At 42.0% G+C, this 26610-nt stretch overlaps 1 protein-coding gene across 1 annotated transcript; it reads right to left on the bottom strand.

The window, feature by feature from the left end:
- Positions 1-1380: 1380 nt before the first annotated feature.
- GEMIN2 (gem nuclear organelle associated protein 2) lies at positions 1381-22625 on the bottom strand. Its single transcript, XM_074957106.1, has 10 exons — positions 22402-22625; positions 14800-14884; positions 8394-8483; positions 6466-6525; positions 6142-6255; positions 4450-4494; positions 3110-3178; positions 2660-2770; positions 2305-2363; positions 1381-1860 (listed from the first exon to the last, which is right to left on the bottom strand). The coding sequence occupies exons 1-10, from the start codon at positions 22521-22523 to the stop codon at positions 1821-1823; spliced, it is 795 nt and encodes a 264-aa protein (XP_074813207.1). The 5' UTR covers positions 22524-22625; the 3' UTR covers positions 1381-1820.
- Positions 22626-26610: the final 3985 nt, after the last annotated feature.

The following is a 26610-nucleotide window of genomic DNA, read 5'->3' as shown; positions in this document are numbered from 1 at the left end:
TCATCAGAATATTGGATAGATCAGTGGTTGAAACACTCAGAGGTGGAAGACCCCTGTTCAAATCCTTTCTCCCCCTCAGGCACAGTGGGGGGAATTGAATTTGAATCTCTCACATTCCAGGCAAATGCTCTAACCACCCAGCTAAAAGTTATAAGGCGGGAACTATCATTGCTGGCACCACACATTTTGTGTGGCTGAAGCACCTAACTCATCCCCTCAAGGAATAGTATAGGCACCTAAGCCACCTGCCTCCAGGTGTTGAGTGATACCTTTCATGGATTGCTAAACAGAGATAGGCACAGCCTGGATTTAGGCACCTATTTCAGAGAGAGGCAGAGTTTAGCACACATCCCTGTCATCATCTCCCATTGGCTATCTTAGGTGGCTCCCCATCTATTATGCTGGCTTCTGTAAATCACACTCTTAGCTGCTTAATCTCTCTCCCCATTCATTGTATAAGGAACCTAAGCACCTAACTCAGGCTGTGTGGATCAATGTTGTCCCTGTGATTGTCTAGGTACCTAAAAATTAGGCACTGTGACACTCAGCATTGAAATATTTAAGTCCCTTTGTAGATCTCACCTTTTGTTCATCAAAAGGAGAGTGTTTAGAAGCAGTTAATGGTTGTATTATAGAAGCTATGTTCAGTCTGCTATGGTGTAGTAAGAACCAGACAGAATGGAAATTTTGTTCTTACATTTAAATATTGTGAAAATGACATAGTATAGTAACCTGCCATTTATTTGAAATGTTTAAGTATTTTTTCTTGTATATACCCAGACTTGACTACAAGTGCCAATATTGATAGCAGTTAAAGCAAGAGAGAAACTAAGAGCATAGGGAAACTAATTTCATTTTGAAGTGGTTAAATGTACAAAAAGCATACCCGATCAGTGTATGAGACTAGTCTTATACATCCAGTAAAGTTAACAGGATTAAGGTTACAATATTTCTGTCTAGATTACATTAAAGCCAGGTCAAATAGTTGTACAAGCTTGTTCACACTAATAAATACTCATTATGCTCTTGTGAGTAAATGTGTAATTATTTTACTGCTAAAATTAGTATAAACTAGTTTTATTGCACTAGCATCCAACATTTTCAGATCCTTTGTTTTATCTCATGAATACGGAGCTAATTGTTAAATATATTAGAGTCCCTAACTAATAAGGAATATAGTTTTGTAGTACTATTTAAATTCAGTACCTGAATTGAGACCATAAAAAAAACCCTCACTCCATGTACATCTAACATGACCACCAATTCTGAAAAGTTGCAGTTTATAAATAGCAAAAATAGATGCCAAGAAGCAATTTTTAGAAACATTCTAGCAAGACGCACACACTGAGCAGTTTTGAAAATTTTATTGTAAAGTTTTACAAAACCCTTTAATATCTGACTCTTTATCCTAGTTCAGGAAAGCTTTCTCACTGCCTCAAGCTTTCATTTGTAAAAAGCTTGGGGCGCAGTCTTGCAAATCTTTATTCACATGAGTAATTCAATTTCAACAAAAGGGCTTACTCTCCAGAAGTAATTTTTCAGGATAAACTACCCTTGGGTGCTTACAACAGCTCAAGTTGCATACTGCTTTAAAGACCACTTGTTTTTGAAGAGAAACAGGTTTATAGAGAGTGGGTAGACACTTCGCTGCTGACCCTTTTCAGGTCATGGATTATTTAGTGAGACCAGCAGTCTTTTGCTCAACACCATTCAAGCTCACTACTAAGAAGGTACATTTTGAGCTGCATTGCACCTGGCTGTTTAACACTGATGCTGGTGTTTTATAGTGACGCGAGACATTTAATGTCCCCAATCTGGGATCAGGAGGGCTCATCAGCCAGATCACGTTGATCAAAATACCTATCAGAGAAACATAATTTGAATATATGGAGAACAAAGTTAGTCTGATAAAGTGTTAAGACATTGTCTCCCCCCCATTAAGTAATTGACAGTGTATTTGCTGTATATTTTACCACTAGTTTTTATTCCCAGAATGTTTTTGGCTTCATATAAGTAATTTTAGATTTGTTCAAAAGGTTCATCATTTATCACATGCTTCAGATGAGTTTTTATTTTATTTTACTCACCTCTCCTTGAGGAAATCAGTATATGCTTCGTTTTCTCCTGGTTTTAAAAGTAAGTCATTTTAACTGAGCAAATGTGTACCACAGTGTATAAGGTCTTTACAAAAACACTGTCATAGCCAAAATTCCTTAAAAGCTGATCATAAAGCCAAGATTTCTGTGCTTGCTGTGTACATAAATTACTCTAAATTCTACTTAATAAAAATGAAGCTTGCAATACCTGCTAACTAAACAGATTAACAAATTCAGAGCAGACACTTTCTCTTCATTCTTGTTCTCCTGCAACAAAGGAATATGAAGTCTTAGGTCATATGTCTAATATTACTTGGCTGCAGAAAAGGACTGCCATTCTTATGCAATTTGTTGGGTTCCCATAAAAATCCAGTAGTTCATTCTCCATACTTTGCTTTTTCATTCACTTGAGTCTACTATATACATATACATACACACACACTATTAAATCGAATAACTTGGATAAATGCAAACTAAGAATTTTATTTCTCAACAATACTGTCAAGTCATCCCCCACACTATGCTGAATTGTAAGAATTTTCCCATGTTAAATTGTTACTTACCTCTAATACTCTGACTTCAGAGCATCGTCTTGCCAATTGCCGAATCAGGGAGTGGGCTTCAGGCAACAAAGGCTTTTCAAGACATGCCAACAAAGCATAAAGCCATCTGCCCTAAGTGGATTTAAATAGAAGTAGTACAGCTTGGTATTTTCCAAATCAATTTTTACCGTAATTAATTGGTAACACACCAATTGTACTGAATGCTAGTAGAGACCAATATCTAGTTCAAGAAAACACATGCATTAATAAATATTGTCATGATAGAGGGGAGATAGGGAAAAAGGTTTCAAAGTCTGTTTTAACACCAAGTGTGTGCTCCCTAGGGCATACCTACAGGCAAAGGAGACAAGTTGAAAATAAATATGAAAATAAATTTGAGTTTCTTGATATTTGAAATATACAACTCTTCACTGAGTTAGTTTATAGGTAGATAGAATAAATTAAAATTACCAGTTCTGGAGTAAACTCTTTCTCTCCAAACCAGTTTATCAGATATTCCAGGACGCTAGTTACTGTTGCCTTTTAAAAAAGGAAAAAAGAAAAAAACACCTGAACAGAAGAATGACTATGTATAACGGTCATTGCACCAATTTTTGATGATTATAGTTTATAAAGAACTATATCAAAAGCAAACAGAAGCGTGACTTCACTTTTCATAGTGAAATGACACTTGTTTATATATCCACTCTATGGTGCATCTAGACAGGCATTTATTTCAGTCTGAAACTTGATATAAAGGAGAAAGGAAATTTCAGGACAGATGTTGCTGATATTGGAAAGGACTTGAATATATAGTAAGAAGAGGAATGATGCCCAAAGTGGACCACAATACTTGAAAGTCTTTCTATACCTCTGATTTTAGTTTTATGTCAGACACAGAAAAAATTCAGACTGTTTAGAGATGGCTTAACAGGACATAATAGTACGAGGGGTAGTATTAGTACGAGGGGCTTCCATGGTGCTCAGAATGCCACAAGACATTCCACATGCTGTTCTCCGGGTGGCTGGCAACATCCGGGATAAAATTCCATCAACTGAGGTGTGGAGGCAGCCTACAGGCAGACACCCTATTACATGGGTTCATGAAGTCTGTTCCAATGTCGGACTTTTTGCTAGGGTGATCAGACAGCAAATGTGAAAAATTGGGATGGGGGTGGGGGGGTTAATAGGAGCCTATATAAGAAAAAGACCAAAAAATCAGTACTGTCCCTATAAAATCGGGACATCTGGTCATCCTACTTTTTGCCCATCAAGCCTTTGCAGACTCACAGGAATGGACCAAATGGTGAACAGTCACTACAGCCGACCATTTGGTTAAGCGCTGAAGTAGTAGTAGCAGTGGTGCAGTAAGCAATGTGAATAAACATCACATCTGTCCTGTGTTTGTTCTCTCATCCTCTCTTCAGGAGGAGAAGCATGTGCAGTGGAGTGTATTGTTTTGGTAGGGTTTTTATTATTATTATTATTTAAGCCACAAGCATGCGAATGTGTCCTCAGTACCAGCAACAATAATCAAAAGTAATTCACATGAACAAAAAAATATTTTTATTTAAACACTAAGTATCAATGAGAAAAGGGTAGAGGTTTGATGTGTTAGTTTTACCAAGTAAGACTCTAGTGGCAGATTGCGATAATGCCTCAAACAAGTTTTATGGTATAAATTATTGTTTCCTTTAATACAGTGACACTCAATCGATGGGATATCCATGGAATTAATAGGAAAACTATAGAAAAAGTAAATATTTTTGGTGAGAAATATTTTATTCTCATAAGTAGAAACATAGACTTACCTGATTCATTCTGCTAACAATACTTAAAAAAGGGGGAAAACCAATCTGAAAAGAAAAATCACGGTGGAACTGTAATATATGAAGTAAGCTTCCCAAGAAATGTCCTTGTATTTTAAGATTTAAATTAGAACAGAGTTTGAACGTGAGGACATAAATCCACTTCATATTTTTCATTGTAATGGGTTTTCAAAGCATACAAAGTTCTAATTTTGAAAATGCCAGTTACAATTAATAATGCGAAGAGCAATAAATACTGCTGGGGGAATTCTGTACCAAAATATTAAAAATTCTGTGCACATTATAAAATTCTGCATATTTTGTCAAAACAACACTATATAATCACGCCAATTTCCATTATTTTGGTAATTATTTCAAAATATCTGTCAGTAATTATGTCTATAACAATACAGACAAAAAAATTCTCCCAAGCGCAGAGAGTTAAAGAAACCTCTATGACAACCCAGTTCCTGTTTCTCTTCCCCCTACTCCCCAGAGCCCAGCTGGGGGGCCAGATACCCATAACCTCTTCCCCTCCCAGAGCCCAGCTGCGGGGCACCCCCCAGCCCAGTCACTTGCATGCACCCCCTACCCTCCCAGACCCCAGGGATCCAGAGGGAGAAACAGCATGATGCTGGGTCCTGGGCTTGTTTGGAGTTTCCTGCATGCCATGTCCTTCCTTCAGGACGTGCTGGGAAATGTAGCTGCCAGAAACCCTCCGGCTCCTCCTCCCCCTCCCTTCAGCAGTGTCTTCTATTTGTGAGCTGGGCTCTGCCAGGTCCAGTGCCACGTAGTGGCGGCAGGCAGCTCTGTAGCCCATTTCTGTTGGGGGGGGGGGGGGGGATTCTGCCCAGAACATTAATTTCTGCACCAATTTTGCATTGTTCAGTGGCACAGAATTCCCCCAGGAGTAAACAAAGCAAACATAAGCAGTAAAAAATAGCTATTCATCTAAATGTTACCAAATACTGGGAGAGGCAACAGATTTTAAAAGGATACAACTTGAATTTCTTTGAACTTCAGTTTTTTTAAAAAGTTATTGTTTGGGTCATAGACTCTTTAAATAGGTCCTGAATTTTTATAAGTGTTTTCTGCTCTCTAATGTTTACTAAGGGCCTTTCCGGCACATCTAAGAGCAACAACAAACATGCCTGAGCCCACGTCTCCACCTACCTCTCTGTATACACTCATGCTCACCCAAACTCCTTCCTCTCTGTACACACCCATGCCTGATGCCTTTGTGGCTTCAGCTTTGCTGCTACCACTACTAGTAAGCCCACTCTTAAAAGGCTTAGGGAATAGCATATATGAGAATTCTCTGGAGAGTGGTCTGCACAGGAGACAAACTGCAACTGACCATCAACAAAAAATGGAGACTATGCAGAAAATGCTGTTAAACATACAGAATAAAACATTGTCTCTAACGTGTTTCAGTTAATAGTAATCCTAAGAGTAGCTTATAGTAGTAGATATATTTCCATCTGAAAATTAAGTAAGATCAGATTCTCTGCTTTACCAAGATTCCACTTAACACAGCAGGCAGGTGTGCAGCATGTTCATCAGAGCCTGTTTTGCATTCAGATTGGATCTGCACTGAGCCCAACACATCAGGACAATTTCTGGAAGCTGCTAATGAGACATAACTGCCAAGAACCAAGAAGGAGCTTGAGTACTCTTATTAAAAGTGATACCTACCTTTATGTAATCAATTCCTAGGTTTTCATTACCAGACACTGCAATAGCTGTTTCCAAATATAACTTTTCACCCAGACAAAACAGTTTCCAGCCTTCTTCATCCTCAGATTTTGGCTGAAAAAGGTAAATAAGAGTGGGCTACTTTTCAGATGATGTTATGATTTGTATTTTCATTACATAAATTATATATTTTCAAATAATATATAACTCTGGTAATCCTGATTTGCAGTTACACACAATTACTAATGCACCACCATTATCAGCATAATACAATTTAACAGTAAAATAAAGAGGTTCACAAAATTTGTTATAAAATTCACTCACCATTGTAACATTGCTGTCCAAATGTTGTGCCTTCCAATGATTTCTGTGTTTGTTCAAACTCTGTAGGATTAAATAATTAAGCTTGATTATGGTTCATAATGTAATGATTTTATTCTAGCCAAAATAGCTTTTCATCTCCAAATTGCTTTAATTGGGCCTTCATAATCATAAAAAAAAACAATTCAATACCATTATAATGGTTATTTCTTTTAGAAAAAGTAGATTGCATGTTGCTGTAAAAATATGGTAAATAACTGATCAAATTATTCATGTATTTCTTTTAATATAACAACGTGTTGCAAGTTGTAAGACAGAATTTACTATTTTATAACCTGTAAAGAGAGATGAAATATGAAGAAAATGTGTTGCTTGGTTAGTCTACTCCTTAAAATGTTACTTTAAATGCTTCTTCATTTATATAGCTTTGACAGTCTCTAGAACCATAATTTTAGCACTATTAATCCTTTAAAATGTTAACTTAAGGTAAGCAATCTTAAGAAAAACAGTTTTCAGTTCTTGAAACACTGCCCTTGCTTCTGTTTTGAGATGTATGTTTAAATGGGGAGCTTTCACCTTCATAAGCCAGCTTTCTCCTTCTTCTGGATCTGGCAGAGTTAGCATGTGTTTGATAATCTTGCCCTAGAAATAAGCCTCAACAAGTACTGCAGTATCCTAAATGAGAGGAACACTGGCTGAAAGGAACCAAACCCTTGTTTCAACACGAACACTAAAAGAGATTAGATGTATTCAGATTCTCAGTTCAGTATGGGTCAAGGACCTTCATACCATAAAAATACCTTTTTGAAAGGAGTTATGTAAAGTTTGTCCAAAACCAAAATGGCCTGCTTTGACGGTATTCTGGAGATTGAAGTTTAAACCTTTGGAATTCAAGGTATGTTTTCCAACCAGTGACGGTTATTGCAGCAAAGTTTTTGTTGTTGTTTTTTAAGCAGGCACCATGAGACCAGAAATCTGTGCTAAAAATCAGAAGAGCTGACAGATTTTATACAAACATAATGTTAGCATAGAGGGCTAGCCTTCTGATTCTTCTTCACTGCTATTCTTGCATGTTTTCATGGATACTAACACCAATGCTTTTCCTTCCCCTCCACGCTAATTCTGTCAGAGGTAAAAGAGGTCGGCATTTAACATGTTGCAATAGGAATGCTATATTTTTAAGTCACTTAAGATCTTAGAGTATTAAAACTTCGTGGTAAAAGTCCAGTTTACTATTTGTTTACCTTTTGCAATTTACTCAGCTTGGATGGGGGGGGGGGGGGGGGAAGAAGGCTATTCAGTTTCCCTTTCTACTTCTCATAAAATGGGGCAACTTGCAAGCACTGTATGGAAAATTTAAGATACGGCCATCAGATCTGTGCAGATGGACCTTTCTACCTAGATGGAATCCTACTGAACTCAATGGGTTCCTGTATGGGTGCAAGGTACTGTCCATGAGCCCCATTACTGGACTGGGACCCAAATGTTTTTATTTCGATCTTAGTAGTTCATTAAAACATTCCTATTAATACTACATTTTGTAATATTTTTTGTTAGGTACAAAAAACCCCTAAGCTTTGTCCTCAACTAGTTGACAGAGACCCTTTTAATACACAGATATCATCATTTACAAAACTGTTCTCAGCCAGCTAAATGTATGATTGCCTGTTTTCTCCAAGAACCTCTTTGGTGCTGGAGTGTCATGATAAATTAGGTTTACCAAAAAACCCAAACAAACAAACAAAAAAAAAACAAGTTTTCCAAAGACAGAGCAGTCATCTACTTTATTTACTATTTTCTACCATGAAATGTTACGTCCTATATCTTTCCCCAGAATACAGTAAAGTCCACCCTTCCACCCCAAAAAACACCACCACACTAGATGCCATCATATCCACACTGCACTAGTTTGTGAACACTCTGTTCTTTACCTGACGAACTGCTGAAAAGTGAGACACTTGCTGCTGCTGCCATTTGAGAGTTGGAGAATATCCCTCAGGGGCAGGATGGCATCCTGTGAGCTAAGAAAGCATAGGTAGGATTTTTTTTTTTTTTATAACAAGTAATCAACAAACAGAACCCTAAACTAATCAAGTCTAAAACTAAGAATTTCCACTTAAAGTACATGTGAAAGTAGGAAGACAAGAGATAATTCTACTTTGAGAAAGAAAACAAAACCAGCCCCAATTCTCACATTTTACAAAAGAAATGTCATGTTTTGACTGGTGATATGCTGAAGATATCCAAATGACAGATGTACCCCACTCTCTTACTATTAATTGGGAAGTATTGTTTTCTCATAATGATAGGGGAAATTCTCTAAAATAGAACAAATGGTCATTATTTTTCTTTTTCTGAGTGTAGATTTAAATAGTTTATTTTGCACAAAGTACAAATGCAAGTTTTACAGAAATCTGAATCAGATATATTGACTGTCTTACTTCATATCACAAGCAAGTGGATAGCCTGATTTGCACAGAATAAAAGACTGATCTATAAAAATACATTGTTTTAGGGCCCTAAACAGATCTACCACTTCAATTAAGATGGGGCAACTGCCAGCCATGTAAGACATCAGTGCAGAATCAGAAGAATTACCATTCCAGATCTCCACATTAAACCCCATGAATTGGTAATAAAAATCTAGGAGGTAGAGATGAAAATTTTTAAATGCTTGTAGTTAAGTGCCTTTTAGAGGAAGGGATAATGAAAAACCTCTGTAATGACTTCTTGCAGGTGGGATGCTGAAAATTTAGCAAGAATATAGGATATATCTCTAGATTAAAAGTGAACCCCAAAACTCACACTAATCCACGACTTTTACAGTTCAGTATTGAGTCAACGCCCTATTTTATTGCATTAAACAAGCTCTGAATGATTCACTGGAAGACACACACAAACAGGAAATTCCACTATTATTTCTACGAGATACAATGAGCTAAAGAAAAGTTAATCTGAACTGTAATGTATATTAAAAAAATTGAATTAAAATAGTTTCAGGTACCACATTTTGCCTGACCACATCCCAATTTGATTTTACAAACACTTAGGCTTGGTCTGCACTATAAAGTTAGGTCCACGCAAAGCAGCTTATGTTGACCAAGTTTGTGCATATGTCTATGCTTAAATTGGTCTCCCTCCGATGTAAGTGCCTCATTATGCTGACACAGTAATACCATCTCTCCAAGCGGCGCAGAGCCACAGTCCATGTACTTAGGTCAACACAGGGCAAGTGTAGACACTGCATTACTATAGCAATCCTAACTGTCGTCCAGCAGCTGTCCTATAATGCCCCACACTGATCACTCTGGTCACCATTGTGAACTTCACTTCCCAGGGGTCACATAAACCAGAAACCCCTCCTCCCATTTAAAGCCCTGCAAATTTTTGAAATTCCATTTCCTGATTGCCTGGTACAGTGTTCACACCTAGCAGCTTTCCATTGTTGAGTGCAATTGCCCAGCTGACCACGTTGGCTATATACTCCAGATGCACTCCTGCCTGGAGCAGACAGGAGATATTGGATCTCCTGGGCCTGTGTGGAGAAGAGGATGTGCAGGCCCAGTTTCAAACCAGCTGTCGAAATGTCGATATCTACCTGCACATTGCTCAGGGGATGCAAGAGAAGGGACCAGCAGCAGTGCCGCACAAAAGCCAGGAAGCTGTGGCAGGCATACCAGAATGCCAGGAAGACCAACAATCGATCTGATGCCAAGCCGCAGACCTGTCCCTTTTACAAAGAGATGCAGGCCATACCTGGCAGAGATACCCCTCCCGATGCCAGCACAGTGGATACCTCTGAGAAGCCAAAGACATAAACCCCTGGTGTGAACAGTGAGGAGGAAGAAGAGTTGGTGGTGGAGGAAGAGGAGTATGGGACAGGTAACCAGGGGATCCAGCTGCCCAGCAAGCCAGGACCTGTTTCTGACTCCACTGCAGTCCAGCCAATCAAGCACAGGTGAGCCTGATGCAGGGGAAGGAACCCTGGGTAAGTGTTTAGATAAATTTTCAATTACAGGGATGGCACTCCCAAAGCGTCAAAAGATGTGTTCTGCTTTTTCATTAATTTACTCATGATAGAAGAGCTAGAGGTATAACCAAGAGATGTAAAATTGCTATCCGTTTTTCATTCGACTCTATAGTGGGGGAGGGGGGAGAAGAGAAGGAGAATATGATCATGTGGAGCAGTTTATGTATGTACACAGGGATGTTCCTTGAATCCTCCTGAGAGATCTGTATGAAATTTTCATGGAGGTACTCTGCAATCCTCTGCCAAAAGTTTCTAGGGAGGGCTGCCTCATTCCTCCGCCATAGGACACTATTCCACAACACTCAGCAACAACTTCAGCAGGCACCATTGCAATACACAGGCTAGTATCATAAAGGCCCAGACAGCTTCAGGACACCAGCAGCAGCTGTCCTCTCTCTACCTTTGTTACCCTCAGGAGTGAGATATCAACTAAAATCACCCCAGTCCACAGTGGGCCACTCTCACCATGGCTGGTGCTGTGACTGACACTGTCCACAAGCAATCCCAAGCAGAAGTGAGAACGTAGTGCTTAAAACTTTAGGAAAGCAAGGAGAGTGAGTTCAGCATCCAGGTCCGCTTTCTTAGTGAATATGCTGACAATGTTACCCCATGTGTTTTGTCTTAAAACAGCTGCCATTACAGCCTTCAGGATCTCCCCCTGCACACCTGCAGAATGCCTGAACCAGATGAGGAGAAAGAGGACTCAGGATGACATGTTCAATGGGATCCTGCAAGCCAGAGCTGCATTGTATCATGAGCACAAGGCATGGAGGATGAATACTATGGACATCCCACAGAAGGAAAGAGTGGAGAGGGGAAAGGCCCAAGAGTTCCAGCAGGAAAAAGGAGAGAGAGATGCATTAGGACATAATAGGGATTTTCAGGCAGCAAACACAGATGTTGCAGGCTCTGGTGGACCTGCAGGTTCAAAAATCCCGAGCTCACCTCCCTCTACAATCCATTGAGAGCTCAGTATCAGGAACATCCTATATCCCCCACATAACATTCCATGTGTCATCATTCCCCATACCACTCCACCCCAAGGGACATTAAAGACAATCACAGTTTCTCATACGCTGTCTTGTAAAAAAGCCATGGTTGGTGTATGTGTAGCTGAAATCAATGTGAACATTTTTTCCCCTTCATAATAAATTAAGAGAACAGAACTTACGTTTTTATTGTATTTGTTTTAAATTGCACAAGTTGTTTTTTTTTAAACTAATTTTGTTACAGAATAAAATTATATTATTTGGAAAATAATTCATCTTTATTAGTTCACAACATATGCTGCCAAGTGCTCAGCAGTTCTGAAAGCAACCAATTACCTGTTACTGCATGACGACACACAAATAATAGGCTCATTCACAAACAAAATTAACAGGTGAAATGACAATGTTATATTCCTACACGTAATTGCCACCAGGCCACAAAAGAGCAGAACCTGGACAACACCACACACTACTCTGGCTTGCTGTTAAACTGATCTTTGAAAGTCTCCCTGAGCTGTATACCTCCTTGTTAAGCTCTTCTAATACCCCTTGCATCTGGCTGTTCAAATTCAGCAGACATCTGCTCCACTTCCACCCTCGTGGAAACTTTTCTCCCTTTGCTTCACATATATTATGCAGGACACAGCAAGGAGCTATAACCATTGGGATATTTTTCTCACTGAGGTCCAACCTTATGAGTAAACAATGCCAGTGACCCTTCAAATGACCAAACGCACATTCAACTGTCATTTGGCACTTGCTGAGCCAGTAGCTGAATCAGTCCTTGCTACTGTCGATGTGGCCGGTGTATGGCTTCGTGAGTTGGGGGAGTAAAAGGAAGATTGGGTCACCCAGGATCACTACTGGCATTTCAACATTCCCACTGGTAATCGACTGGTCGGGAAAGGAAGTCCCTCCTTGTAGCTTCCTGAATAGTCCTATGCTCTTACAGATGCGAGTGCCATGTACCTTCCCTGGCCAGTCCACACTGATGTTGGTGAAGAACCCCTGGTGATCCACCAATGCTTGCATAACCATAGAAAAGTAGCCCTTTCCGCAGATATTCTCAGTGGCAAGGTGGTCTGGAGCCAAAATAGGGATATGCATGCCATCTAGCGCTCCACCACAATTGGGAACCCCATTGCTGCAAATCCATCCACTGTGTCCCGCACATTGCCAGGAGTCACAGTCCTGCTTAGCAGAAGGCGATGAATGGCTCTGCATGCTTGCATGAGAACGGCCCCCGCTGTGGATTTCCGAAATCCAAATTGATTCCAGACTGACCGGTAGCAATCTGGCATTGCAAGTTTCCACAGTGCGATCGCCACTCACTTCTCCCTGTCAGTGCTGTTCTCATTTTGTGTCCCTGGGCTGAAGGGCTGGGGCGAGCTCAGTGCACAAATCCAGGAATGTGGCCTTGTGGATCTGAAAGTTATGCAGCCAGTTTGTCACCCCAAACTTGCAACATGATGCAACCCACCAGATCAGTGCTGGTTTCTTGGGCCCAGAAGTGGCAATCCACCATCTGGAGCTGCTCTGTGAATGCCACCAACAACCGTGAATCTGTCCTCCAAGGAATCATCATGGTCCCCACTCATTCGGTTCTTCTTGAGGCTCTGCAAATACTCCAGGATTGTGCGCTCTGTGCTTGCAACGTTCATGACAATAGTGCAGAGCTGTGCAAGCTCCATGGTTCTGTCAGAGATAGCAGACAGCGAGGAGGGCCATGTGGGTTTGTGGAATTTTGAAAAAGAGGTGCAAAAGTTATGGATACATATAACATTATGGGATGGAAACAGTAGCAAACTGGGAAGTTGACCCCATGCTCCCAGCTACCCCTGCATGACTCACTTCAGCCCCATCATGCACTGCCAAAGCTTCCCAAAAGACAGTGAACACGAGAGTGGCGAGTTGCACAGTGGGATACCTATGCATTGTGCACAGCACTCTGCATTGATACAAGCACTCCTGACGAGTATGTTTCTCACTGAACCAAGGAGCCAAGTATGCAGGCGCACAAGCGACATACTAACTTTGGCAGCTGTACGCCAACGTAACTTGAGTAAACATAAGTTTGTAGCGTAGACGTGCCCTTAAACAAAAACATTTATCTCCCCTGTTGTGTGATCAATAGAAACAAAAGGGAAACCTGTCAAAGCAAATAAACTAAGATGACACACTTTCTCCTCTACCATCTCTTAAAGATCGTAGTCTGATCTGCCTCAGTTCTCCATCTACAAAATGGGGATAATATCTCACTGGGGTGTTACGAAGATAAAATCTATTAATGATTGTGACGTGCTCAAATATAAGGTGAGTAAGGCTATATAAGCATCTAAATAGATTTTAGTAATATTAGATTTTAAAAATCATTTATGTTAGAATATTAAATAGATGGTGTCCCTTCTAGAAAGTAAAACAAAATACTATCATTCTAAGGGCCTGATCTAACTCCTATCATCAAAGTTAACTGAAGGATTAGTAACTTCATTGGGAGGTAGTCAATTTTATGGCTTATCGTAAGAAGAGAATACAAATCTTTCTATATGTACTTGAAAACCCCTCCCTCAAATATTCTCTCCTTTCTTGATGGAGTTGAAGTGAAAGAGGAAAGTGTCCCAGGTTGTTCAACTGGGAATCACGAAGTAAAATTGAGCAAATGAAAATTTTATGCCAATCCCAAGAAATGTTTTCCAACTGTGAAATATCAGAATAGAGTTTCCAGAAGAGAAATTGTAGAAGCTCCATTATTTGAACCTTTCAAAGGGGACAGGGCAAAGCTCTAGGACACATACAGTAGGGAATAATCCTGTTTGGCTGACCAGAATGGATGGACTAGGGTGATTTAAAAAAAAAAAAAAAAAAATCTGAGAAACTAGCAACAGTAAAAGACTAAGAACATACTCTGTATTGATATCCTTGTATCTTTCAACTGTAGGAAAGTTTTATGACAAACTTTGTTATAAATCTTTAAATACAAAATTCTTTCAGTTGCATCTGCAGTGAGAAAATATGATCAATTATTTTTGCTGTAGATGCAAGACAATATTTTGTGTGAATGTTATAAGTTAGATTAGTTGAGTTTTAATGAGACTTCAGTTATCCAGTAATTCACAATCTGAATCTGCAAGACTAGATTCCATTTACTTCTGCAGATTACTTAAAATTCAGGTACTCTACGACATGTTTGATGCTTATACCATGCATCCAAAAATTTTAGTATGAAACCAAAAGCTTTTATTCTCATTTAACTGTATAGTCTGTTTTTCTAAAAAAATATTTTAAAAATATATACACAAATATATTCACAATACTTACTGAAATATTCACCGTCTGCTTCTTTCTCAACTTTCTGGGGTCTATCTGTGCCACAACAACATCTGGGCATCGTGCTGCTTCAATCCTTCAAACAGAAATAAAAGGCTATGTTTTAAATCCCTCAGCTGCGTCCCTTAGAACCAGAAATGGTCACAGGTTTGGGTTTGCATGAGGAGGTACCTGATCAAATACAAAATATTTGCACAATTCTTAAGTTATGAATTAGAATCTATTAAAGAAAGAAAAGTTAAAAAAATATTTCTTACGGAAGGGTATGGGTTGAGAGTTTTAAAAAGATTTATGAGTTTACAATACAAGCTATGAATGGTAGATAAGTGCCCCCATGTGAGCCAGTCTGTGGCACAGCCAGGAACAGAATTCAGGACTTCTGATTTCTCGTTCTGTGCTTCAGCCACAAGACATCTTTCCATCATAAATATCAGTAAAGGTCACTGCTATTAACAGCTGTAGCTAGTAAAATACCATGGTATTCCTTCTGTGAAAAACAGACTACAGTCAAGAGTAAGAACTTTCTCCTATTATTTGATTATGCCATAATCTGCCTGTCAAAAACATGTGATGATGGATCAGAGAGTGCAGTGGAATTTTAGAAAATGTTAAAGAATATGCTTGCTGTCTGAAATGAGAAACTTATGAATATCAAAACCTGAACAACCTAGAGCGACAGAGTCAGGTAATTTTAGGCTTACATTTTTAGTATTGTTAAAAATAGCCTTGTTATGAATATTGACATTAATTTAAATTCTCAGTAAGTTATGTAACTAAGTAACATTTGCACCTTGAACACTGATGTTACCTTGAAAGATTTACAAAGTTTAATTAACAATAGTATTATTCAGACATCAAACTTTGTAATTACTTGTATTATGGTAGCACCTAGAGGAACCAAATGAATTCATAGCACTTTTATGATGGGTGCTTTCCAAACACATAAGAGAGAATTCATGTTCCAGAGAGTTTATAGTTGAAGGCCCCAATATTGCAACCATGTACAGCATAAACAGGGCAGTTTGTCTCTGCACTTAGAAACTGCTGGACCAGGACCTAAGAGACAAGACAGCTAAAGGGTTTGGTAAATGGGTTAGGTATAGAGTCAGGGACAGGACCTGGATCTCTTAATTCCCAGTGCAGTGCCTGAACAACACCTATTTCTTAAGGGTATTGTTGGAGACCCCAGGGTATGGCCACTAGTTCAGTTGAGGGGATGGAAGGCCATAAGGGTCGAGGAAGTCTCTCTGCTGAAGGCCTAAGGGCTTCTTCTCAACCCCCCTTAATAGAATTCAGGCCTGGCTGGTTTGAGTAAGCTCTTTTGCTCTTAAAACAATGTTGCAGCCGCAGATAATGTCTCGTAGTGTAAGGTTTGCTGACGCCAAGTTAAAATAGTAGGAGATAGTTACAAGGCCAGACAGAATGTGCTGGTTGTTTAAGTTGCTAGGAATGCTTGTTAGAGGTTGCAGGAAATAAACATTGTTGTAAGCCATATAAGGAAGGCAGAGTATTTGTGTAAAGTTTTGATTGGCTAATGTGTAGTGCAATAGCATTAAGGAATATAAAAGTGTGTGTAATGACCTGCTCTGATGTGCAGGATTTGAGATTCTATTCTCCCTGTACCTTGTTTGCAGCTGCAAATAAACTTTTCTGCTTCTCCACCCCCTTGTGATTATTGAGTGGAACACACCGGGTAATGAACCTCTGCTGTTGTTTTGCCTCTCGGCACTGGGTGCCAGCAACAGCTTTTGGCGTCCCTGGGTGGGCGACGAGGCTGCAATTTAGCCTTGCCCGGATCCCTTCCGGCGGTCGAGGATTGCAGCAACCACTGACGCCCAGCGCGCACCGGTGAGTTCATCGGGGGCCTCGGAGGAGACGCAGTTTGATCAACCTCGGAGGGCACAACAGTGCAACGCACTCACATAGTGGAGAAGCAGCTGCAGGCGATGGTGAGGAACCGGTCCCTTGGATAAGGTAGGCACCTTTTGAAATCTGGATTATATGCTCTGTTGGAACCTGGGGATGCCCAGAGTTACCCTGTAGGTATGGGACAGGAACAGAGCACGGGTGGTAGGGTATGGTGCACGCCCCTAGAGTGTATTTTAGTAAACTGAAAGGTATTTGGATCAGATCCAATGACTAAGGGTAAATTGAAGCAATTTTGTATGGTTGACTGGCCTCAGTACCAATTAGAGGACCAGGAACAGTGGCCTCCTGGAGGATCACTAAATCATAATACAATCCTCCAGTTACTCCTGTTCTGTCAGCGAACGGGGAAGTGGAATGAGCATTCGTATGCTTACTTGTTTATGACCTTGTGGTCTCGTACTGATATTTTACGACGCTGTAATTTAACCCCGATTGGCCCGGTAGCAATTAATGTCAGTCCCCGGACCCACACCCCAAATGTAATGGCAGATCCGGTGTCCCCTTCGGCCCCTACACTCACACAGAGCGAGGCTCAGAGTAAGATTTCTAGTGAAGCTCATAGTGAGGTTCGAGCTCCATCTGCTGGATTATATCCGTTACTTACCGAGACTAAAATTGCTAGAAATGCAGCGGAAGGTAGCTGCTCTTATTATGCAGGTCTATACTCATGCACCTTTTAATCCTATGGACCTGTCTGCTTTCAAAGCACAGGCTGGAGAATTTTCTATCAACCCAAGCAAGTTTGTATCAGTTTTTGAGGGACGTCTTAGCAGCTACAAGCCAGACTGGGATGATTGTAATGTCCTTCTGCGAACATTATTGACTGAGGTTGAACGAGAACAGGTCATAGCTAAAGCAAGGGAGGAAGCAAAGAGGCGATATGACCAGGACCGTAACAATATCACGACCCCAGATGATCAGGTTACTATAAAGGATCCTAGGTGGGACCCAAATGACAATCAGGCTATGACCCACCTCACCTCCTATAAGGAGCTGCTACTGTATGGACTCCGTCATGCAGCTGTCAGACAGAATAATTGGACTAAACCATATGAGGTAGTGCAGGATCCAAAGGAAAGCCCTGGAGCCTTTTTACAGCGCATTCGAGACACGATCCGACAGTATACCAATGCAGATCCTAATGATCCACAAACTGAGGCAATTATTAAAGGAGTATTTACAAGCAGGGCAGCCCCTGACATTAAGAGAAAGCTACAGAAAAAAGAGGATTTGATGGGTATGACCATGGCACAGATTTTAGAAGCAGCAAATCGAGTGTATAGTTTAAGAGAAGTGGAGAAGGAGAAGAAGCAAGTGAGATTGATGGTAGCGGCGGTGCAGGCAGGCACGAAGGGAAGTGAACGAGAAGGAAGGGACCGTGGACGCAGACGTCCAGGCCCGCGGGAGAGACGACTGGGGCGCAATCAGTGTGCCCTGTGTCGGCAAGAGGGACACTGGAAGAATGAGTGCCCAAACAAGAAGGAAAGGGGGGGTACCTCTATGATGGCGATAGAAGAACAGGAATAAGGGTGTCAGGGGAGACGGATCATCCTACCCCCCGGAACCCCGAGTAAAAATGCGGGTGGGAAATGAAGAAATAGATTTTTTTAGTGGCCTCTGGAGCGGCGTGAACTGTTGTAAATCATCCCCTTCAGTTGCCAGTAGCAGACTCCCTCACTGTGACAGGGGCCACAGGCAAAGATACCAAGCAAAGCTCTTAGAGAACCCTGAGGTCATGCTGCAGCCTTGTCCATCCCTTAACCCTGCCACCCTCTTACAAGAAACTGAGAAACAGGAACATGACTGTTTGGAGATCATAGATGCCCAATATTCTAGCCGCCCGGACTTGAAGGATGTGCCCCTCCCAAATGTAGATTATGAGTAGTACACTGATGGGAGCAGCATGGTAATAAATGGGCAAAGGGCGGGTTATACTATTGTGACCCTCAATGACACTGTGGAAGCTGAAAGTTTGCCCGCTGGGACCTCTGCCCAGTTGGCTGAGCTAGTGGCCCTGACCCGTGCACTCGAACTGTCTAAAGGAAAATGGGTCAATATTTTCACTGATTCCAAATATGCTTTTGGTGTGCTGCATGCTCATGCTGGCCTGTGGAAGCAGAGGGGAATGCTGACAGCCCAAGGCTCTCCAGTCAAGTACGGGCCCCAAATTCTCCGGCTTCTAGAGGCAGTGCAACTCCCTTTGGAAGTGGCAGTGGTACACTGTAAGGCCCATCAGAGGGAGGATCAAGATATGACCAGGGGTAATGCCAGGGCAGATAGAGAGGCAAAGCATGCTGCCACCCTGATGTCCCCTCAGACTGAGAACACCTATATGCATGCCCTTATCCCATCAGTGGGGGAGCTCCCGACCCCTCAGTATTCTGGGGAGAAGAAACAGCTAGCTGACAAACTTGGTCTCCAGGAAAAGGAGGGATGGCTTCATTCCCTGGAAGGGAAAGTCCTCTTACCAAAGGGCCTAATTCTGCCAGTATTACAGAAATTACATCAAACCACTCATTCTGGCAGGGAGGCACTTATCCAACTAATGGGAAAGTACTTCATAACCCCCAGACTCCGACCCCTGGCTGCCCAGGTACAAGCGGACTGCTTAGTCTGTCAAAAGAATAACCCCCGACCAGGACACCCAGTACCACCAGCGGCCCTGGAACCTACTCCAGGCCCCGGAAGGGTGCGGCAAATAGACTTTACTGAATTTCCCCAGACCCAAGGGTTCAAGTATCTCCTTGTCATAGTGGATAAATTCAGTGGATGCCCAGAAGCCTTTCCATGTCGCAACTGCACTGCCAGGACAGTGGCTCTCAAGTTTGTTAAGGAGATTATTCCTCGCTTTGGACTTCCCCAGTGGATGGAATCTGACAATGGAACACACTTCACGTCAAAAATCGTCCAAAGCATCTCAGACGCCTTACAGATTCCCTGGAAACTCCATACACCCTGGAGACCGCAAGCCAGCGGGGTAGTGGAGCGGACCAATCAGACCCTTAAGCGACATCTCTCGAAAGTATGCCAGGAGGCCTCCCTACAGTGGCCTGATGCCCTGCCCCTAGTTCTGCTCCGCATCCGTGCTCTCCCAAAGGGTAGATTAGGGCTCAGTCCCTTTGAAATTATGTTTAGAAGGGCATGGCCTATGAATGGTACACCGGTTGTGTCAGGGGGAGAGTGGGAATTGGGGAATGGGTTTTTGTCTCAGTATATGTGTTCCCTGTCTGCTGTTCTTTTGTCTCTTCACAGGTATACTAAGGATTCCCAGCCTCTACCCTTGGATTCGCCCATCCACTTCCTGCAGCCTGGTGATTCAGTGCTCGTACGTACCTGGAAAGACGAGCCCCTCCAGGAAAAGTGGAAGGGACCCTATACCATCCTGCTGGTCTCCCACACGGCAGCAAAGGTCGAGGGACACAAGAATTGGATTCATTATACCCGGCTGAAAGCGGTGTCAACCCCCCCCCCGGCTGAAAGGTGGACTGTGCATTCAGCTCCCTCCACTGAGGATCTTGGACTAAAATTACTATTTAAACAGCAGCCCGCCGGGAAGGCAGGAAAATAGATGGGAAAGTATATTTTATTCCCCCTCTTGGCCATGTGCCTAACTGGTACTGCTGTTTCAGGCATTGTACCCGTAAATACCTGGCTGGCACTGGCCCAGAGTGCAGTGAACGCAACGTCGTTCTCAGAGAACCTTATTCTCAGAGACTGAGGCAGCAGCTCTGGCCTTTTCCTTAGTTGGTATTCCTGGGCTTGTGGTGCATAATTATCACGCAGTAGAGCACCTTGCCTGCATGGTGGCAAAGGCCATTAATTTAACCTCAACCGTCCTGGCCCAACTCTCACATGAGTTAGGGGAAGTACGTCAGGGTATGCTACAAAACAGGCTGGCTGTGGACTATTTGCTTCTACGCCATGGTCACCTATGCCAGGAGTTTGCAGGCATGTGTTGCTTTAATATAACAGATGCAGGGCCATCTGTAGAAGCTGATTTACAACGCCTAAAGCAGCTGGTAAAGGGCATTCATCAGCAAACTAGGGAGGATTGGCTAGGCTCTCTATTTTCTGGTTGGGGCCTTTCCCCGTGGCGAAGTGGGTTGTTTAGCCTATTATTTAAGTTTTTTTCCCTGTATTAATCATGTTATGTTTACTGTGTTGTATGTGGTCCTGTGTAAAAATGCTTATTTTGCATAGTTTTGAAAATTTTAATTTTATGCATAGCCCGCTAGTAAGTAAATAAAGATGAGAAGACTCAAGCAATAGAAATGAGTATTCTCAAAGGAGGGAATTGTTGGAGACCCCAGGGTATGGCCATTAGTTCAGTTGAGGGGATGGAAGGCCATAAGGGTCGAGGAAGTCTCCCTGCTGAAGGCCTAAGGGCTTCTTCTCAACCCCCCTTAATAGAATTCAGGCCTGGCTGGTTTGAGTAAGCTCTTTTGCTCTTAAAACAATGTTGCAGCCGCAGATAATGTCTCGTAGTGTAAGGTTTGCTGACGCCAAGTTAAAATAGTAGGAGATAGTTACAAGGCCAGACAGAATGTGCTGGTTGTTTAAGTTGCTAGGAATGCTTGTTAGAGGTTGCAGGAAATAAACATTGTTGTAAGCCATATAAGGAAGGCAGAGTATTTGTGTAAAGTTTTGATTGGCTAATGTGTAGTGCAATAGCATTAAGGAATATAAAAGTGTGTGTAATGACCTGCTCTGATGTGCAGGATTTGAGATTCTATTCTCTCTGTACCTTGTTTGCAGCTGCAAATAAACTTTTCTGCTTCTCCACCCCCTTGTGATTATTGAGTGAAACACACCGGGTAACGAACCTCTGCTGTTGTTTTGCCTCTCGGCATTGGGTGCCGGCAACAGCATGCTTAGGGAGGTTGTGGAATCTCCACCATTAGAGATGTTTAAGAGCAGGTTAGACAAACACTTATCAGGAATGGTCTAGAGATAATATAGTCCTGCCACGAGCATAGGGAACTGGACTTCATTAGATGACCTCTGGAGGTCCCCTCCAGTCCTATGATTCTACACTGCACTGTAAACCTGGGCTCAGACTCACGGTGAACTCAGTGAACTCACAGGACCCAGGTTCTCGGACCCAGTGGTCCAAGCGTGAGTCCTGCTGTGATTCAGGTCCAAGCCCTGTCATTTTACAGCGTGGATACAGCTCAAGCTTGGATCTCCAGAGGTCTGACCTGAGGCTGCACCCAGGTCCAGCAAATGCAAGCCCAGGTTCAGACCGCAGAGCGGAGTCGCGGACCCACAAACGGAAGCTTGGAAACAAGGGTCGGCAGGCGGGGAGACCCGGGTTGACAATGCAATATAGGGGATGGGGCGGCCCCCACGCAGGCTGTGCGCTGGGGCCAAGGGGGGCTGGAACCAGCCCCGCACCTCGCGGGGCGCGCGAGAGCGACACGGGTCAGGGCACAACTCCCTGCGCCCCCGGCCCCTTCACAGACGGGAGGGGAGGGGAGGGGAGGGGAGGCGCCCAACGCCCTCCCCCCAACGGGCTCCCAGGCCGGGCGTGCTCTGGAGAGGCGTCCCGGCAGCCGCCGCCCCTCACCAAGGGGAAGCGAAGCCCGGCCCAGCCCCCGCTCGGCTCCCCCACGGGGCCAGAAGGCAGCGGGGCAGCCCCCCCCAGCCAACCCCTCCCCCACTTACTGGACCCGCTTTAAATACTCCGAGGGCGTCCGCGGGGGCATGGTGGGGTCGAAATCCTCCGCGAGGTCACAGTCCCCTACAGGCAGGAGCCGGGGCATCAGCTCCTCCACCGCGGACTCCATCACCGCGCCACGGCCGCTACCACCGGGGGGGGAGGGGGAAGAATCGTAGGGCGCAGGCGCATTGAGGGACGCCGCTTACTCCAGGGACCGCCTCGGCTGCGGGTCGAGGACAGAACGCATGCGCACTGCGTGACCTTCCGTGCTGGGGAGACCGCCCCTTCCGACTCCTGCCAGAGCTCGGTGCAAGCGGCGCAGCGCGCTGCCTTTCCCAGGGCTCAGTGGAGGTTGGGACGCCCTCTAGTGGTGCGGCCAAGCTCCTGATCTCATCTCCTCCGACCGCGTCCCGGTGCTTCTGGGACCACCGGTCTGGGAGCTTCTACCCCACCGGCCTAGATTGAAGCCTTCCTGGACGCAGTGCCTTTTGAGCCTGCAAACACCATCCCATTGCACCGTGTGGTTCTTGTTCCAGGCAGTATAAGACACACTGTCTCCTATTGTAATAATAATTGTGCACAGGACCATCTGCTGCCAATACAGACAGTGTATAATTTAGTACCGTAAACAAAACACTACAGGGTGTATTCCCTTTTAAATAACACTATGCCTTATTTTTCATACAGTTCCATAACCTCGTGTGACAAAAGGAGGGCATTGTTATGCAATAGGTGCCCAACAAACCACTGCCATGTTGGAATGTGACCTGCCAAAATAACATTGCAATGTGACCATTGTTATGCACAAACTCAGAAACACTGAAACCTTAGCACAAGCTTGGTATGTAGCTCTCAGCTAGGAAACAGAATGGGAGTAAAATTGTGCACAGACAGGTCTACAGAGAACTGCCATGTACTAAGTTTATAATTCAGGGGCACACTTGCCCACTTCTTTACTGACCACAGGTCATCTCTTGACATAATTTCTGGACCCAGAAATACACTAAGCCAACTTTGCCACTGCACTTCAACCTAGAACCAGGTGTACCACAGCTTTCCCTTCATTTTAACAGCCCTGAATCAGACACCTTTTCACACTTTAGTACACTTGTGTACAGATCTACAGAATGGGTTTGCTGTCACTATGGCCACAAATTAATGGCAGAATGAAATGTAACAGTTGGCCAAGAGATTTATGTCTCATTGCCTTTTGGGGGCTGATGTATCACAGTGGAATGATGGATTGGGATTGAAGATAGAGAGGAGGAAGTTTCTACATGATCCCTATGAGGAAACCTCTTGAAGGGCTAACCTTTGGCTTAACACACAGAAATACCAAGCAATCCTGTATATACCAAGCACACTTGTGCCCAAATTGTTCTCTGATGTTAATCCACAAATTATAAAGCAATTAAATCTCCAAAATGCCATTGAATCTATTTAGCTCTTTAATAACCATTTTAAAGGACCAAAGCCAGTGTTCTAACCTAAATTTCAGCTTTAGCAAGTGTTTCTTTCAGCGCCATTGCTTAAGATTCAATCTTTCTCCATTTAAGTCAATGGAAGTTTTGCCATGAGTAAATTATTTCTTAATTTCAAAATTTGTCTCATCTGGCAGCTCCCCTTGCTTTCTGTAAAAACAGAAGAAAAGATCAGTGTAATTAGGACGTTGACAGGAACTGGACTTTTATATACAGGGATCCATTGCTTGTCTTTTGCCCCATGTCTCAGAGAAATAAACTAACCTTCTTTGGTAAATCTTAAGACCAGCTCTTTTATTTCAGGCTGACACCTCCATCAAGTGAGTACACATTTCAGCCAAAAGATGACACATAAACACACACAAGTCATCTTAAATGAAGGCAAAGGGACATTTAAAAAACAAACAACAATGTACATTATAGAGAACATAAAACTCTCTCAATCCCTGTGTCAAATGAGAATAATGATACTTCCCTTCTCTGTAAAACAATTTGAGATCTATGGATAAAAAGCACTATAAGATCTAGATATTAATTAATAATAATAATATAATTAATAATAAAATATAGTGCCTGCTCTAGGCAATGATACAAATATTTTATGTACTTATTCCTGAAGGGTCAGTGAAAGAATTTTTAAATTTTACTGCACACACTGCATTTATTGTATTTTTTTTTTTTTTAAACTATTTGAAAGGCACTTTTGGTTGTTTCTTCTATATTTGAGCAGTTCTGAACAAGCAATGACCTTCAACTTCCCTCTCCATTCATTTTTATTTGCTTTTAAGGTGTGTCTCATAACCATTTACGTGTAACAGGCAGCTTTACTCTGAAACCAGGATGTAACTTCCTATTAGTGCAAGTGACAAGTGTGAACATCACTTGAAATAAGACCTGCTTAATCAAAACTACGTTGGCATTTCAGGAGAGTTTGACACAGTGCTAAAGGTAAAACCTTAACTTTGTCAATATATAAATGGATTTCTTGAAAATATTCAGATTTTAGGATCTATGATTTTATCTGGTGTGAAGACATATTATAAAAAGAGAAAATCAGGGATTTTGATGCAGCAAGTTTAAATGTACATTACTTTTTAATTATCTAGATGTTTTTTTCCTGAACATTTCTAATGCTGCTTTTTGAAGCTGAATAACATACTTTGAACTAATTACTTACTTTTAAATTGACTGTTACAGGAAAAACTGATGGTTTTCCTAGGACTATCAAGAACCAAGACTTAACAATGGAATTCCTGCAATATCTGGCAGAGCTAAATATGATTCAGAGAATGAAGAAGAGAAAACAGTCAGAGCTGAATAGTCTTTCTCCTTATCAACTGCCTAGGAGTTACAAAGGAGTAATTTCTTGAAGAAGAGGTGAGTTGCCACCTGTTGATGTGAACTGATGATTCAAAATCTAACACACGAATCTGTAACATATTGCAATAAGGTAAGAAAAATAAAGTAGAATTACCATATATTGTAACACCATGGGATAACAGAAAAGAGATTTTCTGATTACGGTGATTGCTTGTTTTTTGACCTGTTTATCCATTCCATATATGTATCTATGTGTCCATCCAGGTATTTTTGCTTCCCATTGAGGTCCCCGCCACCACAAAATCTGTGCACCTTCCTGAAGGGCTCTTTGGGGCACAAGAAATGTGGGACTGGGCCTTTATAAAATTAAATATTTATTCTTACAATGATTGGTAACAAAAATATTTTATACCTCTTATCCTCACTGGGCTTTCACTATATTGTATGCTCCTGATTTTCTTTCTTTCTTTCTTTCTTTCTTTCTTTCTTTCTTTCTTTCTTTCTTTCTTTCTTTCTTTCTTTCTTTCTTTCTTTCTTTCTTTCTTCATAGTTAGCTCTCTGCTGCTGTCTACAGGGGTACTCCAGGGCTCTGTCCTTGACCCTCATTTCTGTTCCCTTTACAGCCTTTCTTTGGGCACCATAATATTGAGGGAGTTTTTCCATCTGCTTTAACAGCACCTGCCAAGGGACTATTTGGGGCTCCAGCCTTTTTTTGCAGGACAGAGAGTCTGGATACCCTCAACTCACAGTTCAATATTTTCTCCAACTGACAGTGTGATCAGAGTGTGTGTAGCGGAACTCAGAATCTCTCCGTTCAGGCAGTGTGGGACCCTGCTTTTGTCTGCAAGCCCCTTAAGTCATGAAGCCAGCCTGGTCATTCAGAACATAAGATGACTGGTGAATAGCAGTAAAGATAGTAATTGTGTAGAATTTCATCATAACCACAGTTAAAATACAAATAATGGATGTAATGATGTTATAGTCACTCATAATTGATTCACTGATACTAGATGGTTATTACCATGTGACATATATTTTCAGATTCTGTGAGAAAAAGTGCAAGAGAGATGATAAGTGTTTAGCCTCCCAAAACCAATAAGATTCCTCAGAAAAGACTACAGTTACTGCTTTGTCCAGGACATTTTAATCCTCTTTCTCGGAGTTGTTGGTTAAAATCGTTCTGGCATGGTAACATTGCTTTGCAAACTGAATTACCGTAAGAATTTTGTTTTTGAAGAAAACAAAAACTGATACAGTAGCTTGTAGCCTAAACAAAAACTCTGATACATTGAGGGGTAAAAGTTATTGTTACTTGCGAAAGTATTTTGGAAAATTTGCATTTAAACAAATTCATTTGGGAACATAATCAGGGACAGTCATATGAAGAAATGAAAAGTGTAATAATATCCTGCT

This window comes from Natator depressus, chromosome 6, assembly GCF_965152275.1.
Source record: "Natator depressus isolate rNatDep1 chromosome 6, rNatDep2.hap1, whole genome shotgun sequence".
Classification (NCBI taxonomy): Eukaryota; Metazoa; Chordata; order Testudines; family Cheloniidae; genus Natator; species Natator depressus.
Note: the sequence above shows the minus strand (reverse complement) of the source record. Positions and strands in the feature narration are given on the sequence as shown.

Bases quoted from the DNA above. Each gene is read 5' to 3' on its own strand.
- GEMIN2 (XM_074957106.1), bottom strand. From the start codon at position 22,523: ATGGAGTCCGCGGTGGAGGAGCTGATGCCCCGGCTCCTGCCTGTAGGG. The intron at 6,256-6,465 runs GTGAGTGAATTT...TACCTTTTTCAG, and splicing joins TGGACAGCAATGTTACAATG to CCAAAATCTGAGGATGAAGA. The intron at 4,495-6,141 runs GTAGGTATCACT...TTTTCTTTTCAG, and splicing joins TAGGAATTGATTACATAAAG to ATTGGTTTTCCCCCTTTTTT.